This window comes from Capra hircus, chromosome 16 (assembly GCF_001704415.2).
Source record: "Capra hircus breed San Clemente chromosome 16, ASM170441v1, whole genome shotgun sequence".
Taxonomy (NCBI): Eukaryota; Metazoa; Chordata; class Mammalia; order Artiodactyla; family Bovidae; genus Capra; species Capra hircus.
This window is the reverse complement of record NC_030823.1, coordinates 61313284-61338230: the sequence shown is the minus strand read 5'-3', so window position 1 is coordinate 61338230 and position 24947 is coordinate 61313284. Positions and strand designations below refer to the sequence as shown.

Sequence of the window (24947 nt, the reverse complement as noted above, 5' to 3'; positions counted from 1 at the left end):
TCAGATCTACATCAGAACATCAATGCAGAAAACACAGAGAGGACACCTTTGGCATGAATATATTTTTGCAACTTAATATATATGTATTATAAACATATATGTAATGCCGAATCATTCTCTCAAAACATGAGGTGGTTTTGGGGAAGACGAGCCCTGAAGCTCGGGTGAGGATGACTGCTGCAGTCTCGAATCAGCTTTCGTATCCAGTTTATTTCCATATTTTGTTTCAGTTTCACAGGACTGAGAAAATCCTGAATCATACAGAAAAGGAATAGTGTGCTCACTTATATCCCTTTCTGTGAGCAAACAAGCTCAGACTTGAGTTTTTTAAAAAGACTAACAGAACTACAAGCCTTCTAATCAACAGTGCATTTACACAAAGTCCAAACAAACAAGAGACGGCAAAACCAGCTTTCCTCCAGGGTCTGCACAAATAAGCCAGGTGTCCACAGGTAGTCTCCAAGAATGAAGATTTGGTCTCAAGCACATTGATTATGCTTTTAAAATCAGTTTTGTGTGTGTGTGATTTTATACTTCCTCAATTTGAAGATACACCTTTCTTCACAGACAAGGGTTTACAACTCAAAATATATGAACATGTAACATAGAATGTAGTAGGGGTCCCCCCTTTCAAAACTATTATTAAGTTTTTAGTATTTCTTCTAATCAATAATATATATCTTGGATTCAAGGAAGTATGACTGTTAAAAGATATATTTTAACTAAAGACAAAACGAAAGACCATCTATGGAATGGGAAAAAATATCTGCAAATGATACAATTGACAAGGGGTTAGTTTTCAAAGCACACAGATTATACAGCTCAATATAAAAAAAATTAATCAAAAAATGGACAGAAGATCTAGATAGACATTTCTCCAAAGACATACGGATGGTCAACAGGCACGTGAAAAGATGCTCAACATCACTAATTATTAGAGAAATGCCAATCAAAACTACAATGATTTGACCATCTTACGCTGGTCAGAATGGCCATCATCAAAAGTTTACAAATAACAAATGCTGGAGAAGGTGCAGAGAAAAAGGAACCCTCCCACACTGTTGGTGGGAATGCAAATTGGTGCAGCCAATATGGAGAACAGTATGGAGGCTCCTTAAACAACTGAAAATAGAATTACCATATGATCTAGCAATTCCACTTCCAGAAAAAACAAAAACTCTAATTCAAAAAGATACATGCACCTCAATATTCACAGCAGCACTATTTACAATAGCCAAGACATGGAAGCAAACTAAGTGTACTTCAACTGATGAGTGGATAAAGAAGATGTGGTATAGCACACACACACACACATAATGGAGTATGACTCGGCCATAACGAAGGATGAAATAGTGCCATTGGCAGCAACATGAATGAACCTCATTCAGTTCAGTCGCTCAGTCGTGTATGACTCTGGGGCTCCATGGGCTGCAGCACGCCAGCACTCCCTGTCCATCACCAGCTCCTGGGGTTCACTCAAACTCATGTCCATTGAGTCGCTGATGCCATCCAACCATCTCATCCTCTGTCACCCCCTTCTCCTCCTGCCTTCAATCTTTCCCAGCATCAGGGTCTTTTCAAATGAGTCAGTTCTTCGCATCAGGTGGCCAAAGTATTGGAGTTTCAGCTTCAGCATCAGTCCTTCCAATGAATGTTCAGGACTGATTTCCTTTAGAATGGACTGGTTGGATCTCCTTGCTGTCCAAGGGACTGTCAAGAGTCTTCTCCAACACCACATTTCAAAAGCATCATTTCTTCAGCACTCAGCCTTCTTTATGGTCCAACTCTCACATCTATACATGACTACTGGAAAAACCATAGCTTCGACTATATGGACCCTTGCTGGCAAAGTAATGTATCTGCTTTTTAATATGCTGTCTAGGTTGGTCATAACTTTTCTTCCAAGGAGCAAGCATCTTTTCATTTCATAGCTGCAAATTGCCAACATCCACTGGATCATCAAAAAAGCAAGAGAGTTCCAGAAAAATATCTACTTCTGCTTTATTGACTACGCCAAAGCTTTTGACTGTGTGGATCACAACAAACTGTGGAAAACTCTTCAAGAGATGGGAATACCAGACCACCTGACCTGCCTCTTGAGAAATCTGTATGCAGGTCAGGAAGCAACAGTTAGAACTGGACATAGAACAGCAGACTGGTTCCAAATTGGGAAATGAGTATGTCAAGGTTGTATATTGTCACCCTGCTTATTTAACTTATATGTAGAGTATATCACGTGAAATGCTGGGATGGATGAAGCACAAGCTAGAATCAAGATTGCCGGGAGATAAATCAATAACCTCAGATATGTAAATGACACCATCCTTATGGCACAAAGTGAGTAAGAACAAAAGAGCCTCTTGATGAAAGTGAAAGAGGAGAGTGAAAAAGTTGGCTTAAAACTCAACATTCAGAAAACTAAGATCATGGCATCTGGTCCCATCACTTCATGGCAAATAGATCGGGAAACAGTGGAAATAGAGAGAGACTTTATTTTGGATGAACCTAGAGATTACCACATTAAGAGATCATCATACTAAGTAAAGTCAGACTGAGAAAGACAAATATTATATGATACACCTATATGTGGAATATAAATAATTGATAAAAATGAACTTATATGCAAAACAGACTCACAGAAAACAAACTTACAGTTACCAAAGGGGAAAGCAGGGGAGAGATAAATTAGGAATCTGGGAATAAGAGATACACACTACTATATAAAAAACAGACAAACAATAAGGATCTACTGGATAGCACAGGGAGCTATATCTAACTTATAATTTAAAAGGATATATAATTGAATCCCTTTGCTGTATACTGAGATACTGTAAATCAACTATACTTCAATTATTTTTTTTTTAATTTCAGATATTTTAAAACAAAATGAGACAATTCTGTGAAGCCACCAGAGTCCACCTACAGATCTCAGCTAACAAGGGCCTGATTCTGGGCCAAGGGCAGAGGCCTAGGGATGGGAGAGGGAGAAGGAGACCAGCAAGCAGGGGAGGAGGGCAGCCAGCAAAGTGCCCTCGCATGCATGTGCGCTCAGCTGCTAAGTGATGCTTGACTCTTTGTGATGGACTGTAGCCCATCAGGGCTCCTCTGTTCATGGGATTTTCCAGGCAAGAATACTGGAGTGGGTTGCCATTTCCTTCTGCAGGGGATCTTCCCTACTCAGTGACTGAACCTGAGTCTTCTGCTTGGCAGGCAGATTCTTTGCCACTGAGCCACCAGGGAAACTCTAAAGTGTCCTCAGTTCAGTTCAGTTGCTCAGTCATGTCCGACTCTTTGCGACCCCATGAATTGCAGCATGCCAGGCCTCCTTGTCCATCACCAACTCCCAGAGTTCACTCAAACTCACGTCCATCGAGTTGGTGATGCCATCCAGCCATCTCATCCTCTGTTGCCCCTTTTCCTCCTGCCCCCAATCCCTCCCAGCATCAGGGTCTTTTCCAATGGGTCAACTCTTCGCATGAAGTGGCCAAAGTACTGGAGTTTCAGCTTTAGCATCATTCCTTCCAAAGAACACCCAGGGCTGATCTCTTTTAGAATGGACTGGTTGGATCTCCTTGCAGTGCAAGGGACTCTCAAGAGTCTTCTCCAACACCACAGTTCAAAAGCATCAATTCTTCAGCACTCAGCTTTCTTCACAGTCCAACTCTCACAACCATACATGACCACTGGAAAAACCATCGCCTTGACTAGACAGACCTTTGTTGGCAAAGTAATGTCTCTGCTTTTGAATATGCTATCTAGGTTGGTCATAACTTTCCTTCCAAGGAGTAAGCGTCTTTTAATTTCATGGCTGCAGTCACCATTTGCAGTGATTTTGGAGCCCAAAAAATAGAGTCTGTTTCCACAGAGAGAACAGAAATGGCAGTGGTCCTTATCCTCCTTCCTGAGAGCCCACTGTGTGTCCGTTAGTTTGTATTAGACAAATATTGATTAATGTAGGACCTCATGGAAATGCACATAGCGGGAGAGACAGGCTGAAGGCTTCTCTTCAGTAGGCCCCCACTATGCAGACCACCTCACACCCTCCCCGGGCTGAGTCATTACTGTCACATGGATCTGTCATTCTCAAACTTCACTGCAGCCTCAGAATCACAAGGTAGCATGTGAAAAATACATATTCCTTCCTCCTGCCTCTGCAGCTGCCGAGTCGTTAGATCCAGGCAGAGCCTAGGAATCTGTAATTATATTAATTGCCCCTCAGCCGATTCTAAGATGGACCACACTCTGAGGGACACTGAAAGAAAGTACTCAATAAATACTTTTCTAGAGAATGATAAATTGAGGGAAAAATGAAGACAGACCATTTTGGCTTGCCTAGCGCCAGAGGCTGGCACTGTGCCATCCCTGTCTAGCTGGGATTCCATTAAGGATTTGGCCTCCAAGGGGGATCCAGTGGAAAGTACCTGAAACAGCCACTGAGTCACCAAGGCACCACCCCAGTTAATTTCTGCCCTGTAGTCCTCAAGCATGGGGTTGCCTCAGAACAGAGAGATCATAGCCTAAGGCTGCATGACACACCAGGCACCTGAGGCCTCTGGCCAGGGATCAGAAATTAAACTGTGTATTAGAGTGGGCTAAAAGAAAGGCCAAGAGCCCTGAGCCAGCCTAATGGGTCCGCATAGACAAAAGATCTGGAGACTGGCCTGGTGCGTGGTGTGAAATCCAGGCACCCGATCAGGAGGCAAACGTAGCATATTTGGAATCAACCCCAAACAGAAGGACATCTCTGGCTTGACAAATTATTAAGAAATCCAAATGGATATGAAAGAGTGGGAATAATTTCAGGGTGGAAGCAGCTATGGATGGAAATATGTGTGAAGGAGAAAGAAAGAAAATCACAGGTTTTTTACCCCCCTCCCCCCCCCACAGAGGGAGCCAGTGGAAACAGTGGACCCTGGACTCTGGCCCAGCGGGCAGGATGCAAGCGGAAGGCATTGGAGGGTTTAGAGAGAGGACAAGTGATTCAAACGAGAGCAGGCTGCCAAAGGCAGCAGCAGAAGCTACAAACATAAATGTGTTTTTTTAAAGAGACACTCCAAGGAGGAAAACAAGATGACGGAGGACGGAGTACAATGCAAGTGAGGAAGGTGGGCGGGCCTGGTAGGTTTCAGTCCCTCAAAGTTCCCCAAGTCCACGCTCTGAATTGGGCTGAAGCAGGGCCAGGCGCCCAGGAGTGAAGTCTGGGAGGGCCCACGAGGTGAGCCACACCTTCTGGTCACAGCTTACTCTGCACGTGTGTGTGCACACACACCCTTCCCTCCCCCACTCACTCACTCTCCCTCTATTGGGGGCAGTTCAAGCACCAAATTAGAAATCAGAACATTTGGCTTTAAAACTCACTTCCTACTTCCTCCACGCAATGAGGCAGGCTTCTCAACTCATTCCACACACTGAATTTATCCATCAGATGCCAGAGTAACATTTGAAAAAGGGCCTATAATACATTTACTCCCTTTTCATCGTCTCTCCCCCACCTCTTTCCTTTCTTTGTTTTTCAGTCACTCAGTCGTGTCGGATTCTTTGAGACCCCATGGACTGCAGCATGCTTGCCAGGCTTCTCGGCCCTCCACTATCTCCTGGAGCTTGCAAAAACTCATGTCCACCGAGTGGGTGACACCATCCAACTATCTCATCCTCTGTTGCCCCCTTCTCTTTCCTTCCTACCCAGGCCAAATTTCACTGCTCTGCTAAGGTCAGTCTCCTAATGCTCATTTCACTAGGCTCACCTGGCAAAACTACTCTGGTAAAAGTCAGTTCTGTACCTACTTCCTGCCTGAACCTCAGGGGCCAAAAGTGACCAGAGGAAAACACCGCACATTCAGTGGTCTCACCTTCACCCCAGCAACACAAACCCCAGGTGGGTCCCAAATGCAGCCCAGCAGTTACATCCCCACTCCACTCATTTCTTCGTTCTCTGGAAAACTATCTCCACCTTCCCTCAAACTTTCAGTATTTCCCTTCTCCCACCCTCTGCTAAATGACCTGGCTTCCAATTTCACTGAGAAAATAGAAACAATAGAATTTCTACAAGCTCCCGCCACCCTACCTACATCATAGCCTCTGCAGCCTCCCTCCCAGGACTAACTGTGAAGTTGGGCGCCAAGCATCCACCTGGGCTCTGCCGGGCTAGGAGCCCACCCCTTCTCACCTGCTTTAGGAGGCTGCTCCACCAACTGTCCTCTCTGTCCACCAGCAGTGATTTTCGTCTTGAAAGATCATTCTCATAAGAAAGCAAATGGTATTTCATCTACCTTTCCCCTTTTCTCTGCTCCTCTTTCAACAAAACTCACCACAATGAATATGGCCATATTGCCAGCCTTCTCTTAAACCTTCCCCAATCAGGCTTTTGCCCCTCCCAGTGCCCTCTCCTGACCTCTGATGATTAATTCTTAGCACTTACTTAACCCATCCCTAGGCATCATTGGACTCAGCTGATCACTGCTACTTCCTCCTTTCTGCAACAATTTCCTCCCTTGGCCTCCAGGACACCATCCCTCCCCAACCCCCTTCACTGCTCCTTCTCAGTCTTCTTGCTGATAACTCCTTAACTCACCCACATCGCAACACTGGAACTCAGTTCTGGAACCTCTTCCCTATGGTTAGATATTCCCTTCCTTAATGGTTTATCCAGTCTTAGGGCTTTAAATACCATCTATTCACGGAAAACTCCCAATTTATATCTCCAGTCTAGGCTTCTACCCTAAATTCGTTCATCCAACTCTCTCCTTACACCACCATTTAAGCATCGCAAATTCCTCATTCATGTCCCAACTCAATTCTTCATCTTCTTCCCAATCTACTTCACCCCTCAGCCTGCATGGGACAGGGAAAGACTACATACACTTATCAATCCCTTTGTGTATTAGACAAGTCATATGTGAACAGACACTGATGTCAGATTCCAAGTGTCATCTGTATTGGGTCCCACATTCCTGCAAGGACATGGGAACAGGGTCATGCAGACAAGGATGCAGAAAGAAAAAGAGCCTATTCCAGAGCATGACTTACTGGTTACAGAAATCCACAAATCTTACCTACTGGATACCTTATCCTAAGTTAATTGGTACACCTTATCTCTCTGACATCAGAAGATGGTGGTAGGTTCCTGGCCCCTATTTGTCAAATGAGTTTTGAGTATGTTCTGTTCCCAGGGCATGTGGAGGAGGTGGTGATGAAAACTAAAGCAGAGATGAGTAGACACATTCTCCAGTCACATGGAAGTCAGCACCAAACACATTCTCTGTAGATACCATAAAATCAGAGAAGCTTCAGGAAGCTGAAGATGGCAGTTATCCACCAACCCTCGGATACGGTTTTATTCTTTCAACATGCTTATGCATAACACACATAAGCTAAATGCCAATGGGGTAAAAGTGAGTAGCTGTTAACTATTCAGAAATTATTAACTATATGCAGGTGGGAGAAGGCAACTTAAAAGCGAGTCATAGGACCAAAGGACTTTTGAGAATGAGGGAGACTCTCCTCTTCTCACCAGAAGCCAGGAAGCGTATTTCCTTTCCAGGAAAGGAATTTGTGATAGCTATATGGTGATGTAAGGAGAGAGTTGGATAAATGAATTCAGAGTAGAAGTTTAAGCTGGAGACATAAATTTGGAATTTTCAGGGTATAGATCGTATTTAAAGTCCTAAGACTGGATAACCCATCAAAAAAATCTCTCCCGTGGCAGCACAGAGTGCTGAAGCAGTCGTAACAGATAAAGCTGGCATGTACCTGCAAAGTCAGAGAAAGAGCATGCCTCCAAGAACTATGCACATCTGCCTGAGTTATAGATACCAAGTGAGAAGAAAAATAGCTCCGTGAAAAACACAGGTGAAATACAGATCAAAATACTGGACTTGGGACTTCCCTGGTGGTCCAGTGGCTAAAACTCTGCTCTCTCAACACAGAGGGCATTGGATTCAATCCCTGATCAGGGAACTAGACTCCACATGCTACAACTAAAGATCCCACATGCCCCAGCTAAGACCTGGTACAGCCTAATAAATAAGTATTTCAAATAATTGGACTTGAAGAGCACAGGTTGGAGTAATTGCAGACAGATTGGGAACCCTTGTAGTCTGTATATTAGTCCTGATAACCACAAACAGCAGAGAACACAAAACCAGAGTCACAGCAAAGAAACCCAGCTCAGACCAGAATCAGCAGAAAGTGGGATCTGAGAGCCACATCTCTCATTCAGGTGAAGAAGGTTAGAAGTTAATCCTGGAACCACAGTCATATTTGCAGAGTGAACTGCACTGAGCCAAGAGAGAAGAAGGCACTGTCCTGGAGAATGAACACCCATCCAGAATCAGTTCAGATCAGTTGCTCAGTGGTGTCCGACTTTTTGCGACCCCATCGACTGCAGCATGCCAGGCCTTCCTGTCTATCACCAGCTCCCAAAGCTTGCTCAATCTCATGTCCATCGAGTTGGTGATGTCATCCAACCATATCCTCTGTCGCCCCCTTCTCCTCCTGCCCTCAATCTTTCCCAGCATCAAGGTCTTTTGTAATGAGTCAGTTCTTAGCATCAGGTAGCAAAGTATTGGAGCTTCAGCTTCAACATCAGTCCTTCCAATGAATATTCAGGACTGATTTCCTTTAGGATGGACTGGTTTCCTTTAGGATGGACTGGTTTGATCTCCTTGCAGTCCAAGGGATTCTCAAGAGTCGTCTCCAGATTAGGAGACATGAAACAAATTAGACCAGTAAGAAGAGGGGAGAGTCTGCAACTGGCGGAGACCTTTGCAGAGATAGTCAAAACAGAGAGAAGCAGCCAATGGAACCATAGACTGCTTTGCATCTTTCTACCACAAGAGGGAGGGAAGCCAAGAATACAGTTGGAGGGTGACCAAACCAACTTGAAATTCTGGGAGACTACATGGAGCTCAGCACGCAGGACTCCAGGTTGCCCTGACAATGGGAACTCTCCCCTACCCTTACAATCACGCAGGATAATGAGAAAAGCGACATGCAAATGAAGCTAACCAAAATCAATGGCGGAGCCACACAGGTCACAGGAAGTGTTTAGGAAGGGTTTGTGCAGCAGAAAAGGAATGCTAACACCAGGGAAGCATTTACAGTATACGGAAAAAGGTTAAATAGAGTCCACACGTTTGAGGGAGCTTCTGTATACAGTGTTAACCTGAAGGCTCTCCTAATGGTTCAAGCATAACTGGTGCCAATAAATCTTACATATTTGTTGTGACCATTAAATAGAGGAGACATTGGAATGGGAAAAAGGGACTCCCTTTTCTTTGTGGCCTTTGTGAGGAAATATGGCAGCTAGGTGAATTGGGCCTTTCCGGAATGAGTGGTAGAAAGGGAAATCAACCAGTTATATCTGCAACCTCTGAACAGTGGTGATAATAAAAGGCACCATGGCTGATTTTCCTCTATGGTGAAACATACATACATGCATGTAATCAGAGTAGGGGCTTCCCAGGTAGCCCTAGTGGTAAAGAACCCACCTGCCAACGCAGGAGACATAAGAGAGCTGGGTTCGATCCCTGGGTTGGGAAGATTCCTTGGAGGAGGGTATGGCAACCCACTCCAGTATTCTTGCCTGGAGAAGCCCATGGACAGAGGAGCCTGGCGGGCTACAGTCCATGGGATTGCAAAGAGGCAGACATGGCTGAAGGGACTTAGCATTCACACAAGGCGACTTAGTCGTTCACAGTTAATCCAATAGTGTGAACCAGTTCTAATACATATGTAAAACTTTTCATTTACAAAATCTTAAGTTAAAATTAAGAGAAGAAAATAAATACTCAGGTATTGTTGGCATGGGCTACCAGAATCTGCAATTTTTCAGCCAAGATCCTAGGTGCCTCTGATCTCATACTCTTAATGGGCATGAACAGGAGAGGAGTGGTAGGTGAATTAGTCTCCACTGTTTAAATGTTCTTTTCCCCTAGATCCTTTTAAAAATTTATTCTTTAATTGTAGGAAAATTGTTTTATAATGTTGTGTTAGTGTCTGCTGTACAACAAATCAGCCGTAATTATATATCACCTCCCTCTTGAGCCTTCCTCCCCTCCCCCTATCCCACACATTGAGGTCATCACAGAGCACCAGGCTGGGATTCCAGTGTTACACAACAACTTCTCATCAGCTACCTATTTCACTCATGGTGGTATATATATGTCGAAGTTATTTTCTCCATTCATCCCATTCTCTCCTTCCCCTATTGTTTCCACAAGTTCTGAATCCCCTTTCTGGTCCAAGCTGAATAGTTGAATTTGGGTAAATTAACAGTGTTAAAAAAACAAGACAATAGGTCCAAAACAGAGTCACTTGTACTAAGCCCCATGTCACCAAATCAAAACTTTATTACAGTGTTAGTCTCTCCCACAAATGGGCTCTTAAACCAGGCAATCAGGAATCACCCGGTCAGTGTGAATGAGATCATCTGCCTGATAAAACCCTGCCATCCCCTAAAGCAGTGGTTCCCAACATTTTTGGCTCCAGAGACCAGTTTTGTGAAGACAATTTTTCCCCAGGCTGGGGCTGGCGGTGGGGTGGTTAGGGGGTGATTCAAGTACACTACATTTATTGTGCACTTTGTTTCTCTTATTACATAAGTTCCACCTGAGATCATCAGGCATTAGATCCTAGAGGCTGGGGACCCCTGCCTTAAAGGAAAGTGACCTTGCCACAACCAATCCACTTCTTACTAACTTCCTGGTCCAGTGCCCTTCTGCCTATAAAAGCCTTTCATTTTGTATAGCTCCTCAGTGCTCCCTCCCAGATGTGAGATGGGATGCTGCCTCATTCATGAATGGTTGAATAATGTCAATAACACCTTTAAAATTCACTCTGTTGAATTTCTTTTTTAAACAAAAGTGTATGATGTGATTCCACCATATATTGTAAGCCCCACGCCCACCAGTATGAAGACACCCGGCTCTGAACCTTCCTCCAGCAGAAGACAATCCTAACTCCAGGATGTGTGTCCAGTTCCTATAAGAGAGCTCCACCTGGGCCATGCTTCACACCCCAGTTCCCTGCTCAAGGGAAGCTAAACTTGGCTGACTTCCTCTCTTCCTAGGGAGCCAGACTTTGTCCTTGCTCTACTGGCTTAAAATGGGATGCCTTTCCCATCCAACTTCTCCTGAATCAAGGGGTGGTTATTAGCCTCACTATGGCCATCATCTCTGCCTGTGGGCTCTTGGCTCCATGCCCTCCCCCTAGATCCAAAGCTTTGGACAGTGACATCATTTCAAAGGGGCATGAGTTCATTCTGCCCAACGAGCAGCCAGCCACTTTTTGGAAGCCATTCCTACAGCTCAGTGAGTTCTCTCAAGCCTGGATCCAGCCCCAGGGGGAGCAGGAAGCCTTCAGTAAGCTGAAGTTCAATGACTGATGGCCTGGAAGTCAGAGGTACTGTGTGTCTGAGGTCCTGGGAGCCCACGCAATGAAAGGTTTCAGAGGATCTGCTGTCTGACCTCTTCTCCCTGCTTCCTCGGTAGAGCACACCTAGACAGGACAACAAGTTCACTGTCTCTGTGTGACCTCCATACCTATGTTGGACAGACAACCAGAGAGAGGCTGGAATCTGAAGAGAGCACCAGGAGCACAGAGCTCATGGGCACTTTTTCTCCCTGTTTCCCCAGTGCCTAGCACAGTGCCTGACACATCACAGATGCTCACAAACACATGTTGAAAGAATTAATGAATGAATGAAAAAGGAACTAAACCACATAATGAGTGACTCCTGCTTATCTCAGTACCTTCTGAGTCTTGGCCCTGGAGGACCAATAGATCTCGCCTGTATCTTCAAATGCAACACTTCTGCTTTGGGGCTCTCAGTGCGTTTATCACATCACTTAGGTGAGTCTGCACACATAATTGAAAGCCATCCTGCCCAAAGCCCCACAAATGATACCAGCCACTGCGGAGCCCAGTGCTATCATTTCCAGAGGCGCCTGGTTAATCTGAGTGACATGGCCTCAAGACAACCTTCACATCTCAAATGAGGAGTGACTGGCCTCATCAACCTTGTCTCCCTTCTCTCCTCCCTGCCACCCCCACAACTGGTAAGAATCCCAGAGTGTTCTCAAGGTTTTTCTAGGTCACACACAACCCCTGGGCTTGCCAGGCATACGCTGATCCTTGGGACTTCTTCACACCTCTCCCAGATGTTCGGCGTGAACAGCCTGCAGCTCTTTTCTGCAAAGCCCCACCTGCCTTGCTCATGTGGCACAGGGATGGGTCCAAGTTAATGATGGACATTTACTAAGCACCTACTTGTATGGGCCTTATGCAGAACCTGGCTCTTTCTCCATGAGTCTCTCATGAGACAGCATTTCTTTTCCTTCCAGTACAGATAATGTCCTGAAGTCATTCTAAAGGGGGCTTTTTGTAAATGACCCCATGTCCCATCCATTACGTTTATGTGTATAGAAGAATCAGGTTAGAAGGAATCTGACAGTGCCTTAGGGTAAAGAAGCCTAGGGGAGGACAAGTGAGATAATGATTGCTCCAAGGATATGCCCTAGGGTGGGATGGCTGGGAGGCATAGGAGAGTACAGACCTTTATGAACATCTGTTTACAAAGACAATTTGCTCAAATTGCTTTGCCTCCCTAGGCTCCCCTAAGCATCAAACCACACAACTCCCTACTCCTTCATTTTAGAACTTAGACTCTGCACTATACCTTTCATAACTTATTAAGATCAGACTCTGGGAGGTAAAAGAGACTTCAGTAGTCACCCTAACTTCTGTCCTCATGCAAGGATCCCCAAACATCCCAAACAGGCAGCTAGACACCCTTGTCTTATGCATCAGCTTAGATCCTTCCCAATGTGGCTGATCATAGGAATCCCCAGAAGTGCGTGTCAAACATATAGCTCAGCTCACCAATACCACATGAAATCAAATCTCCAAAGGGCCTGTGAATCAGAATTTTTAATAAGCATCCCTAGTGAATCTTACAACTAAGCGTGTTTCTTACATGCATGTAATGCAATGTTTCTTGAGAGTGACTACATATTAGAAAGCTAGAAAGCCTCAAAAAAAAAAAAAAATCAATGACAGGTCTTTACCCCTAGCTATTCCTACTTAATTAGTCTGGAGTACAGCCCAGGCAGTGTAAATTTTTAAAGCTCCCTCCCAACTGATTCCAATGGGCAGCCAAGATTGAGATCTACTGGAATATCTTTCCAGACCAATGGTAAGTTCTTTAAAGACAGCAACCAAGAAGTCTGTAATTCTTGGTACCCCTTACTTACCTCAGAATCCTACTACCACGTCAAACCAGTAGCAAAACATACTCTATAATGGCTGAGCTGATCTGATTTAACTAGCATTGTTCACCCACCAAATATGGCATGTAATTTCCTAACCCTATTAAGAAGCCGTGTGCTTAGCAAGAGGCCAAAAACAGAGGCATAGAAACTTCTAAGCCTTATCATGGTTGAGTCCACACACACACATGCACACCCCCATACACATTTCCAATCTTCCCTTTCCCCCGGCTAACCAACCCCAACCAAGCCAGGAGCCTGATTCCATGATCCTTCCCTTCTGCTCAGGCCCCTTGCCAGCTCTACTCACATTGTACAGCACGGTAGTCCACCCTTCCATGGTGATGCACTGGAAGACAGTCAGCACAGCAAAAAGGATGTTATCAAACTGGGTGATCCCATCATTGGGGCCGATCCAGTCCCGGCATTCATAACCAGCTGGGCAGCCCTGCACGCCACATGGGTGAGGCGGGTCAAATCCTTCTAGAATACCTGCAGACACATTTGGAGGGTGGGGGATAAACCATGTGATGCTTCGCATGAGCTGAAAATAATCCCAGGAGACCACAAGCATGCATTTCTATCTCCCACAAGAGGGTTTATCCTCTTTGTCTCCAGCTCCTACCCATCTCTGGCATCGCTACACCTCACAGCTCACAAACTGTAGTGTGTTCAACCTAGTGTTTCCCAAGCTGCTCTGAAAATGAAGCCTCCTCCACATGTCCCCCTACCCCCACTTTCTACAGGTCACATCTTCTACCATCTCCTGAGCCCCACAGGAATTTACAGGATTGGGTATCACCCAGAAAGGTCTGAGCTGAAGGCAAAATCTTAACTGATTTTCTATCTTTAGACTCCAGGATAGCCCCTCAGTTGTTTCTGGGTTCCCTGGGAACAATTATAAACTACAGTCCCTTTCGTGGGTCTTAACTCCTTGCTTTTTTTTGGCCCAAATTCCTCATTTGGAATAAGACAAAAATTAAAGCAAATCCAACATGGACAGTATCCTTTAAAGATTCTTTTCATAAAAACATCATGCCTAATTGGGCTCATTCAACCTCTCCCCATCATCCTTCCTCCTAAAGCACTCTACTCGAACAAACAAGATACGGAGACAAGAATGTAAGATCTCGTCAGTCAGTTCAGTGGCTCAGTCGTGTCTGACTCTTTGCGACCTCATGAATTGCAGCACGCCAGGCCTCCCTGTCCATCACCAGCTCCCGGAGTTCACCCAAACTCATGTCCATTGAGTCGGTGATGCCATCCAGCCATCTCATCCTCTGTCGTCCCCTTCTCCTCCTGCCCCCAATCCCTCCCAGCATCAAAGTCTTTTCCAATGAGTCAACTCTTCACATCAAGTGGCCAAAATATTGGGGTTTCAGCTTTAGCATCAGTCCTTCCAATGAACACCCAGGACTGATCTCCTTTAGGATGGACCGGTTGGACCTCCTTGCAGTCCAAGGGACTCTCAAGAGTCTTCTCCAACACCACAGTTCAAAAGCATCAATTCTTCGGCGGTATACTTCACTCATTTAACCACTGCCAAGTCATGCTCAGAACTTCCTCAGTTCTTCCACACTATGCATGGATGACAGCAGAAGGGGGGAATGTCATGAGCTTGAGCATGGAGGGAAAACGTTCCCAAGATCTGAAGGTCCGCAGTTCTGACTTCAGACTCCTGAGGTCTTTCTGGCTGTGGGCCAAAGGGTCCCCTGTACAAAGGGTAATTTTTCAGGCAAATGGTTTTTGACATGCCTTCTGATAGCCTTCTACCGAGGAATGGGGCAGCTGAGACCTTCTATTTGAAACAGACTATAAACCTAAGAGGTTATTTGCTTTGCAATATCAGTGTGCAATGGGGATCTTTAGGCTGGTTTTACCTCATAAAGCTGATGACTAGGAAGCCTCTGCTTCTAATTCTAGGGTTGGGATAGGACATACTTTGTTTTCCAATTAGTCTCCAAATGCCCTGAAATTACCCCCATGACCATAGGAGAGAGGAAGGGAAGGAGGAGAAGCCAGCAAATAGTGACCCTACCTGAATTATTCATGAAGCAGGCTCGGTGCAACTTTCCACTGTAGAACTCCAAGCCGATGATAGCAAACATCAGGATGGCAAAGAAGAGCAGAAGGCCAATCTGCAGGAGAGGCACCATGGCCTTCATGATGGACTTCAACACAATCTGTAGGCCTGGAAGGAAAGAAAGAGAATGATGAACAGAGCCCTCACTCAGCAGCCCCTGACAGGGCAGGCTGTATACCCTCTCCTAGGAGAAAGGGCCAAGTCTTTGAGGGAAAAGGACCACTGGTCCTGAGATGAGAAAATGATTTATAAAGGGATAACCAAGACACATCAAGCCAAAGGCTGCCATCACATCCTCCCCTGAGGAATCAATCCCTTGCTCCTCTTCACTTATTCCCTGATCACTCACACACCTAGTACCCTTCCCTTATTCATTTCACTCACATTGTCTTCTGGATTCTTCTTACAGATGAAACCTACTAGAATGTGTTTCTTTCCCAAAGGGAATTAGGCCTTGTCTTACTAGGTTGTAAGTCTGGAAGAACAAGGACAAAGTTCACCTTCCCCATGACTCTTATCTCAGACCCAGCTCTCCCATTCATTGTCCTAGAAGCACAATTAGTACAACCACTATTCATAAAATACTGTATCCTTGGACCCAAAACTTGCACTTCTAGGATTCTAGTCTAAGAAAATAATCAGAGATTTGAATAATATTTAAGTCAAAAGACATTGTTACCACGCTATTTCTATTTAGGAAAAAAGAGAAAGAAAGGAAAAAGCTGGAAATAACCTAAATGAATAGTAACGTAGAAAAGACTACCCAAGTCATGGATGGTATAAGAAAGAATGTAAGACAGATTTCAAAGTCATATTTTTGAAGAATTATTAGTGTCAGGAAAATCAAATGTGCATGATGGGATCCAAAATCAAAAATACAGTATGATCCCACATACATTAAAATGCACAAGAAAAAAAATGAATGAAAAAATATGCTAAAATGTTAACAAAATTGATTTCTGAGTGACAGGATAATGGGTACTCTTCATTTTCCATTTTGTATTGTTTCCTTTCCACATTTTCTGTAAAGATCTTTCATTATCTTTTAAATGTGAAAAAATTTGCTAAATTTTAAAATGGAAGATAATGCCAGATTGCTGCAGGTCCTCTATTTATTACTGCAGGGGCTTCCTCTCTGGGGAAATTACTTCTTGCTTATCCCTGGATCTGGTTGAGGACACAACAGTAATGCTCTTAGCAGAAGAGGAAGAGGAAAGATGGGTGCTCACTAGGTATCCCCGACACGAGCTTCAGGGGCCTCAGGACACGCACGGCCCGGAGGGTCCTCAGGTCCACATGGGTGTTGAAGTGGGTTCCCGCAGTAGCCAGGATGCTGCAGATGGAGACACAGAGGGTCAAGGTTACCACAGTTTGACTTTCTCCCCTAGCTCAACAGTGGGTGGGGGCGGGAGAAGCTGGGTTAGAGAAGGATCAGCCTGGAAAGCGCACAGAGTTGATGCCAGCTGCGTGTGGGCGCACCTGAGCTTGGGTGAATCACCAGTGATTCCAAGCGAGATTAAATTTAGTCGCATCAGGGTTTCACTTTGCAAAGGAGGAAGACTGATCATCACATTGGAATCTTAGTTTCAAGTCATTAGTAAAACATGAGGTCCCCAGCATCTGTCTCATTCCTGCCCCAAAACCATGTTCCCAACCCTCCTCTGACTCTTACCAATTACCTCCCTCTCTTTCCAGACCCTGATGCTGGGACAGATTGAAGGCAAAAGGAGAAGGGGGTGGCACAGGATGAGATGGTTAGATAGCATCACCGACTCAATGAACATGAATTTGAGCAAACTCTGGGAGATAGGGGAGGACAGAGGAGTCTGGCGTGCTGCAGTCCACGGGGCTGCAAAGAGTCGGACACGACTTCGCAACTGAATAACAGCAACTTTCCAATCTATCAAAGCCCTCACATTTTTTCTTTAAAATTTTCTTAGATTTCTCTGTTTCCTATCTCCTTCAGGAAATTTTTCTGGATTAACTGCAGTAAAGAAGTAACTCATTCTTCTTTACCTTGACACTTAGAATTTTTACCAAACAAAATAAATCATACTGATGTTTATACTTAGGGAATAGCATCACTGGTCCCCATAGAGTATTTTTATAATTGCCCCCAAATCACTGCCTGAGCTGGATTTGGTTTCTTTGTTTCCACTTTTCTACTTCCACAGCCATATGCAGAAACAGACACACACAAAACAAAAATCCATAACAATCCTATTAGATTGTGTACACCAAGTACCTTGTCTTGAGGAGACAATTTATTTCATATAATCCCATGACATTGCAGGCACTTTGGAGAGACAAAGACACTTCAGTATTTATGACAGACACAGCAGAAGACTAAGAATCAGAAGAACTGGGATTCAGTCCTGACTCATGCACTTGAGAGCTGGGTGCCCTGAGGGCAGTCAATCTCTATGAGGCTCACTACCCTCATCTACAAACTGGGGGAGTACCATGGCCTACTTACAAAAATAAATGGCACTGAATATTATGAGTGTTCTCTAAACTAAGAATCTTCCCTGGTGGCTCAGACAGTAAAAGTGTCTGCCTACAATGCAGGAGACCTGGGTTCAATCCCTGGGTTGGGAAGATTCCCTGGAGAAGGAAATGGCACCCCACTCCAGTACTCTATCCTGGAAAATCCCATGGACGGAGAAGCCTGGTAGGCTACAATCCATGGGGTCACAAAGAGTCGGACACGACTGAGCAACTTCACTTTCCCTTTTCACTTTCATGCATTGGAGAAGGAAATGGCACCCCACTCCAGTGTTCTTGCCTGGAGAGTCCCAGAGATGGCGGAGCCTGGTGGGCTGCCGTCTATGGGGTCGCACAGAGTCGGACACGACTGAAGCGACTTAGCAGCAGCAGCAGTCAGTGTTCCTTGTATGCTGCTGCTGCTGCTAAGTCGCTTCAGTCGTGTCCGACTCTGTACGATCCCATAGATGGCAGCCCACCAGGCTCCCCTGTCCTTGGGACTCTCCAGGCAAAAATACTGGAGTGGGTTGCCATTTCCTTCTCCAATGCAAGAAAGTGAAAGGTGAAAGTGAAGTCGCTCAGTCGTGTCTGACTCTTCACGACCCCTTGGACTGCAGCCTCCTCCGTCCATGGGATTTTCCAGGCACGAGTACTGGAGTGGGGTGCCATTGCCTTCTCCTTGTATAGGATAGTTCTTTTTCTTCCTTACAACTTCCAGGACAATTTCAGCTATATGGAACTACTGGGGAATGAGTCATTCAGAAAACTGACTTTTCTATACAGTAAAAGGGTGGCAAGAATGGTTTATTTCATTTAATTATTTTCGGTGGAATCTCTCCAAAATATTTCAAGGACTGAAGAAGATACCTTGAAGTTCCTTTAACATGTGAACAAAAGGATTATGTTGTATTACCTTGAGAATGCACAAATGAGATCAACAGGCACAAATTACACAGATCCAGATTATAATCACGAGTAGTAACTTTGAAACAAGCAGTGCTAGCCAACAAGTGGGCTGCTTTATGTGGTAATGACTTCCTAACATTAAAAGTATTCAAGGACATAGCAGAAGAAGCCTCTTAATGAAGGAAAGAGGGTTCCAACATTGGGTTGAAGGTTATTTAAATAGCCAATAGAGATTTCTTTTAAGATTCTATAACTATGTTGATCCAATCTCAAAATAAGAACTAGAAAGAAAGCTTAGTCTCGAAAGCATCTTAGGAGCTAGGCAAGCTTCACACGTTTTCTCTGTCTTTTCCAACCCAAACTTCCATCAGGTTATCTGAAAATAAGGAGCTTTTGATTCTATCTTCCAAAGCAAAAGAGAGACACCAAGCAGGGGATTAATGCAATTTCTAATAAGTAGGGGGAAAAAAAAACTAGAGAGAGAATAAGGAGAAACATGGAAAATAGAACTGAAAATCAGGACAGAAGTTTTAAAAAAAATGAAAGGAGAGAAAGAGAAGCTTCAGGGATAGGTATAGTTACAGAGAATCAGAACCCCATGAAAATGGGGTCAATGCTCCCCTGATCCTGCTCATAGGGAAAGCCCACTGTACTCTCAGTCTCTGGAGGGGCACACATGGAGGCTGCTTTCCCTCTGGTTTGCTGTCTTACAAACACAGTGAGTAATCTGCCCCATTCAGAAACCAGGATTCTGTTTCCTAGGATACCCAGATACACACGAGATGCCCTTTCACATAAGAAAGGCCACTGAAAATGAATGTCTCCTCCCCAACTCTGAGACGAACAAGGGACATGTTGGAACATGGAGGTAGGAAATCAAGGACACTCTTAAAAGGCAAGAAGGCACAGGTATAGAAAGGAAGAAAAAGTGGCAGAGGGAAAGGAGAATGGGAGGATGGGGGTGGAGAGCAGTCGAGGAACACGTGGAGGTGAAAGCAAGAAAGGCAATGAGAAGAAATAAGAGCTGGTGGAGAAGCAGCCATCAGAGAAACAGGGATGATGACGTAGGAAAGGGGAGAAAAGTAAAGCTAACGTCAAAGGGAGAAGCAGCCGGCCATGAGACATGTCTAGGCCCTCTTTACCGAGTGCAGTCCTTGGCTGAACCAAGCTCTCCCCAGGCCTCCAAAACCCTTCATTCTTCAGGCAAGGTCGAGCACCTGTGGACCTGTGCCCCCCTGGCCCTTGAAACTTTCTTCTCTTTCATCCAGTGCAGGAGGGCTTTCAACTGAACCTCTGGCTGATGCACGTTTGCCACTGGCTTTCTCCCAGTATTCAAACCATCCTTGAGGGCAGGGAGCACAATCTGGCTCCCCCATCCCTCTGTTAGAAACAACAGCAATGGGCTCCAGAAGATAACTAAGGAAAAGGGCCCTATTCTGAACTCCCACAAAGTAGGAGTGTCCCCACCACTGCCACTGCCCTTACCACATCCTAGAGGAAGCCTCTTTTTTCTCACCTGCCTCCCCTCTGAGATCCAGAATACCTCAGCTGGAGACACTGTCTTCCTCATCTCAACATGTCCAACACCCAGCCCAGGGCCTAGCAAGGAAAACGTGCTCAATAAATGCTCAAGGAATTGAACTGCACTGAGGAAATCAATAACCGTGTTAAAACTGAGATCAAATGAATGGAAATACCACAGAAACCCTAGAAGTTATCAATGCAGAGATCAGAGCCAGTTTGCTATGCAAACCCGTGCCTGTTTGAGCATACAGGAGAGCACTGGAAATCTGTCCTCAAGCATTTTAAAGTCTAATGACAAGCTTCCAATGTACTGCTAAGACGTCTTGCTCTCAAACAGACCCCACAGGACAGGATCGGCCCGGCTCTCAGTGGGAGTCAGAGATGGAGGAAGCCAGAGAGGAAGACTCAAAATTCAAAGACCTGTCTCTTAGCAAAACCCAAGTTCTGAAGGTTACTCAGCTCAACTCTGAGCCTCATCCAGAGGAGGCCTACGCGAGAGGCTCCAGGAAATTTGAACCATAGGAAAAACGTCCTGGCCCTCGGTCTAGCGGAAGGAGACCCACAGAAATGTACTGACTATAATTCACCGCAGAGAGTGTCATGACACAGGTGTTTACAAAGCGCCATGAGAACGGGAAACTCTGCGGTGACCAATACAGAGCTTACCATCTGTGAGCACTTTCCAATATGTTATCTCATTAAATCCTCCAAAATATCCTGATGTTACTATCCACTCCATTTCACAGGGGAGGCAACTGAGGCTCAAAGAAAATTAAATTGCTAATAAAAGGCAAGACCAGACATTAAAGTCAGTTCTCTTGTGAGATCAAAGCCAATCGTTTTCCCTCTCTGCCATTATGCCGGCAGAATCTTCTGGGTCCCTGGCAGCTCCACTGTTCCGTAGTCCAGTGCTTTGCTAAAAATACCAAGGTCACAGAGTTTGGTCCCCACACAAGCCAGAGAACTTGGCTTCCTTCAGTCCAAGGCCACACACTGCTAACTCCCACAGGCTTGACTGCATCACTGTCAGGATCAGCAGGGTATGAGGCTCCTTGAGCCCTAGGTGGTGACCGCTGCAGCAGGTAAACAAACACACAGGACGGGACAGGTGCTTCACAAGGTCAGAGCGAGGCCCCTGAGGAAGAGGATTCCAGTTCCAAATTAATAAACGCTAAGCTCTCCGGCGTCCTAAGAGGCATAGGTGCACGCTCTTCAGGAGCAGAGACTGTGTTCTTCACTTCTTTTGTCACCATCAGCACAGAACCTGGTGGGGAGCTCTGGACACAGAGGGGGTCTTAATTACTGCTTGATCTCCAAGGCCGAGGACAGTCAGTGAGCTGACAAGCCCCTGACAGCATCAGCACAGACACTGTGCTCGACACGCTATGAATGTGCCAAAACTGTTTCCTGATGAATGTCAGGGCTCAGCTCTTCCTCAAACATTTTCACTTGTAGGCGTCAGCAGGTAAGAAGAGAGTGGAGGCTGATATGACCCTGAGGGTGTGGTCTGACCTTCACCCAGTGGCACAGCGCAGCAGATGATGGAATGATGCTCTGGACAATTACAACCAAAGGCCCCTTCCCAAGTCATCACCGGAAGATTTCTGCAACCCTGCCTTCCTTGCGGCCACAGGATCTGGGATCTGTCTCAGTCTCCTGGTCAATCCAAGTCCAGCATTCTCTTTGCACATGTGTATTTCACTGTACCCTCCCTGGTGGCTCCGAGGGTAAAGAGTCTGCCTGCAATGAGGGAGACATGGGTTCTGTCCCTGGGTAGAGAAAATCCCCTAGATAAGGGAATGGCAACCCACTCCAGTATTCTTGCCTGGAGAATCCCATGGACAAAGGAGCCTGGAGGGCTGGAGGGCTACAGTCCATAGGGTTACAAAGAGTCAGACACAACTGAGTGACTGATATCTTCACGTTCACTCTCCCATGGCCAAAAGTGCCCCAAGTGAAGTGAAAGTTGCTCAGTTGTGTCCAACTCTTTGTGACCCCATGGACTATACAGTCCCTGGAATTCTCCAGGCCAGAATACTGGAGTGGGTAGCCTTTCCCTTCTCCAGTGGATCTTCCTGACCCAGGAATCAAACCAGGGTCTCCTGTATTGCAGACAGATGAAAATGCCCCCAAAACACTGTGCAAATAATACACTAAAAATGACTCGCTGCTTCTCTGAAATTCAAATTTAGGTAGGCATCTCATGTACCTCTCCACTTCAGTGGTGGTGTGAAATGACCAAGTGTGGAGCCTCCTTCTCCAGATTTGCCTCATCCCTAAACAAACATTCAAGCTCTCTTCTGAGAAGAAACACAAGTGCCAGAGTGTTAGCACCAGGCAGAGAATTCACTCCTGAGCTCCAGAAATCACTGGTTTGGGCGCTGACCATATAAGTCCCAAGGGAGAACCTCATTAGCATTTGAAAGCCAAGTTGTTCACGTGTAGGTGAAAAGACTGATGAGTAGTAGCAAAAAGGATTCGGTATTTATCCAGCCCGTATTAAGGGGAGACCAGGAGGAGGCCATTGGAGAAGGAAATGGCAACCCACTCCAGTGTTCTTGCCTGGAGAATCCCAGGGATGGGGGAGCCTGGTGGGCTGCCGTCTATGGGGTCGCACAGAGTCGGACACGACTGAAGCGACTTAGCAGCAGCACCACCACCAGGAAGAGGCCAGAAGGCACAGATTTCAAGTTGGATTCCAACCCAGAGTTGAGTCAGGATATCATTTCCTTGGGAACTCAATAGAAATGAGTTGCTTTGTTCACTTAAAAGTGTTCCCTGGGGGGTTGGCTCCTTCCTCTCTTTTTACTATTTTACCTCCAATGAGGCATCAAAGTCCACCCTACCCTTTCTCTTCTACATCTCTTGGATTTACCTTTTACTCTCCAGCCTCCCTCTTGCCTAGACTGACTTTCTCATGCCATCTCTTCCCTGCCGCAATAATAAGACCCAGACTTCAGGGCCCAGATGAAATCCTGCCCATCCTTGGAAAAGGTCCACCATCAAAAGAGACTTGAACTAGGATTCTGAGAAAGTTGAGCACATCCTCTCCAGTCATACTGGCTGGTTTTAAATATCAGTTCTCTCACTCACACCAGCTGTCCGGCCTTAAGCAATTGTCTCTCTGAGCTTTGGCTTCCTTATCTGTAAAATGGGGCCAGTACCTCTCTAAGAAGGTTGATCTTTAAAAGAGGTTGCTTGTAGTTCTTCACACAGTGCTGATTTACCACGTAGGGTTCCTGGTTGTAAGCAACAGAAACAAATGTTAGCTTTCTTAAGCAAAAAAATCCCAAACAAGTATACTGAGAAGATATCAGGACCTCACAGAATTGAAGGACTATTGGAAGATCAGGGTGGGAAAACAGAGAAGCAGAAATCTTTGTGTAGGTGGCTGAATAATGCTTCCCAAAGACAACCAGGTCTTGAGATCCAACCAGTCCATTCTGAAGATCAACCCTGGGATTTCTTTGGAAGGAATGACACTAAAGCTGAAACTCCAGTACTTTGGCCACCTCATGCGAAGAGTTGACTCATTGGAAAAAACTTTGATGCTGGGAGGGATTGGGGGCAAGAGGAGAAGGGGACGACAGAGGATGAGATGGCTGGATGGCATCACTGACTCAGTGGACGTGAATCTGAGTGAACTCTGGGAGTTGGTGATGGACAGGGAGGCCTGGCGAGCTGCGATTCATGGGGTCGCAAAGAGTCAGACATGACTGAGCAACTGAACTGAACCGAATACCTGAAAGCTGTGAATGTTAATATTACCTGATATGAAAAAATGGTTTTGCAGATGTGATTAAAGGATTTGAAGATGGGGAGATTATTCTGGATTATCTAAGTAGACCCTAAAAGCAATCATAAGTGCCCTTGAAAGGAGGGAGGCACAGGAAGACTTGACTAGAAAGAAGGCAATACGCTGAGTAAAGCCAGATAGAAAGAGGGCCTACCGGTCAAAGAGCACAGGAAGTGCAGTTCTAGAAGCTCAGAAAGACAAAGAAATGGATTTTCTCCAGCTTATGATGGGACCACAGTCCTGCTGATACCATGATTTTGGCCCAGATGATGGGGCCAATCCATGATTTCGGATCTCTGACCTCTGGAACTAAGATTTCTGACCTCTGGAATAAGAAAATTAATGTTTTTTTAAAGCCACTAATTTTGTAGTAATTTGTTACAGCAGCAATAGGAAACTAATGCACTGGGCAAAGATCTGAGAGTCCAGGACATTTGATTCCTAGGCCACTGTGGATATTCCTAGCAATACATTAATATCTGCCAGTGAAAAATAATGTCATAAAGTTGCTAGCTTAAAAGCCATGTGGAAAAAAGCAAGTGGTTGAACTTAAGTCACATGTCCCCTTACACTTTATCTGGCTGTGCAGGGACAGTCCTCCACCACATTCAGGGTGAGAAAGAACCCTAGAAAGAGTACATACAATAAAATATTCTCCCAAAAGGGAGATGAGGGACCATGGGGGAAGCTGGATATAGGATAACTAAAAAAAATTATAATGTCTACTACAGCCTGCTCATAGAATGTATTTAATAGGTGGTACGGAGGAAGAAGAGAAGAAATCTGTTTTCTTACCTATAAAATGAGATGGTCAGATAGAGAACCCTCTTGGACCCTTCTTGCTCTAAAACTCTATGAATCAAAGCCACCCACAAGGTGATATACCCCT

General features: G+C 45.2%; 1 protein-coding gene across 5 annotated transcripts in view; it reads right to left on the bottom strand.

Annotated features, from left to right (window-relative positions):
- Nucleotides 1-24947, bottom strand: part of LOC102184834 (voltage-dependent R-type calcium channel subunit alpha-1E) — a 338694-nt gene that overhangs the window by 219062 nt on the left and 94685 nt on the right. For all 5 annotated transcript variants that reach the window (XM_018060682.1, XM_018060683.1, XM_018060684.1 and 2 more), the window contains 3 exons: nucleotides 16578-16681; nucleotides 15304-15456; nucleotides 13576-13757 (listed from right to left, as the gene is read on the bottom strand). In XM_018060682.1, coding sequence (XP_017916171.1) covers nucleotides 13576-13757; nucleotides 15304-15456; nucleotides 16578-16681 — 439 coding nt within the window. The remainder of the gene's footprint in view (nucleotides 1-13575; nucleotides 13758-15303; nucleotides 15457-16577; nucleotides 16682-24947) is intronic.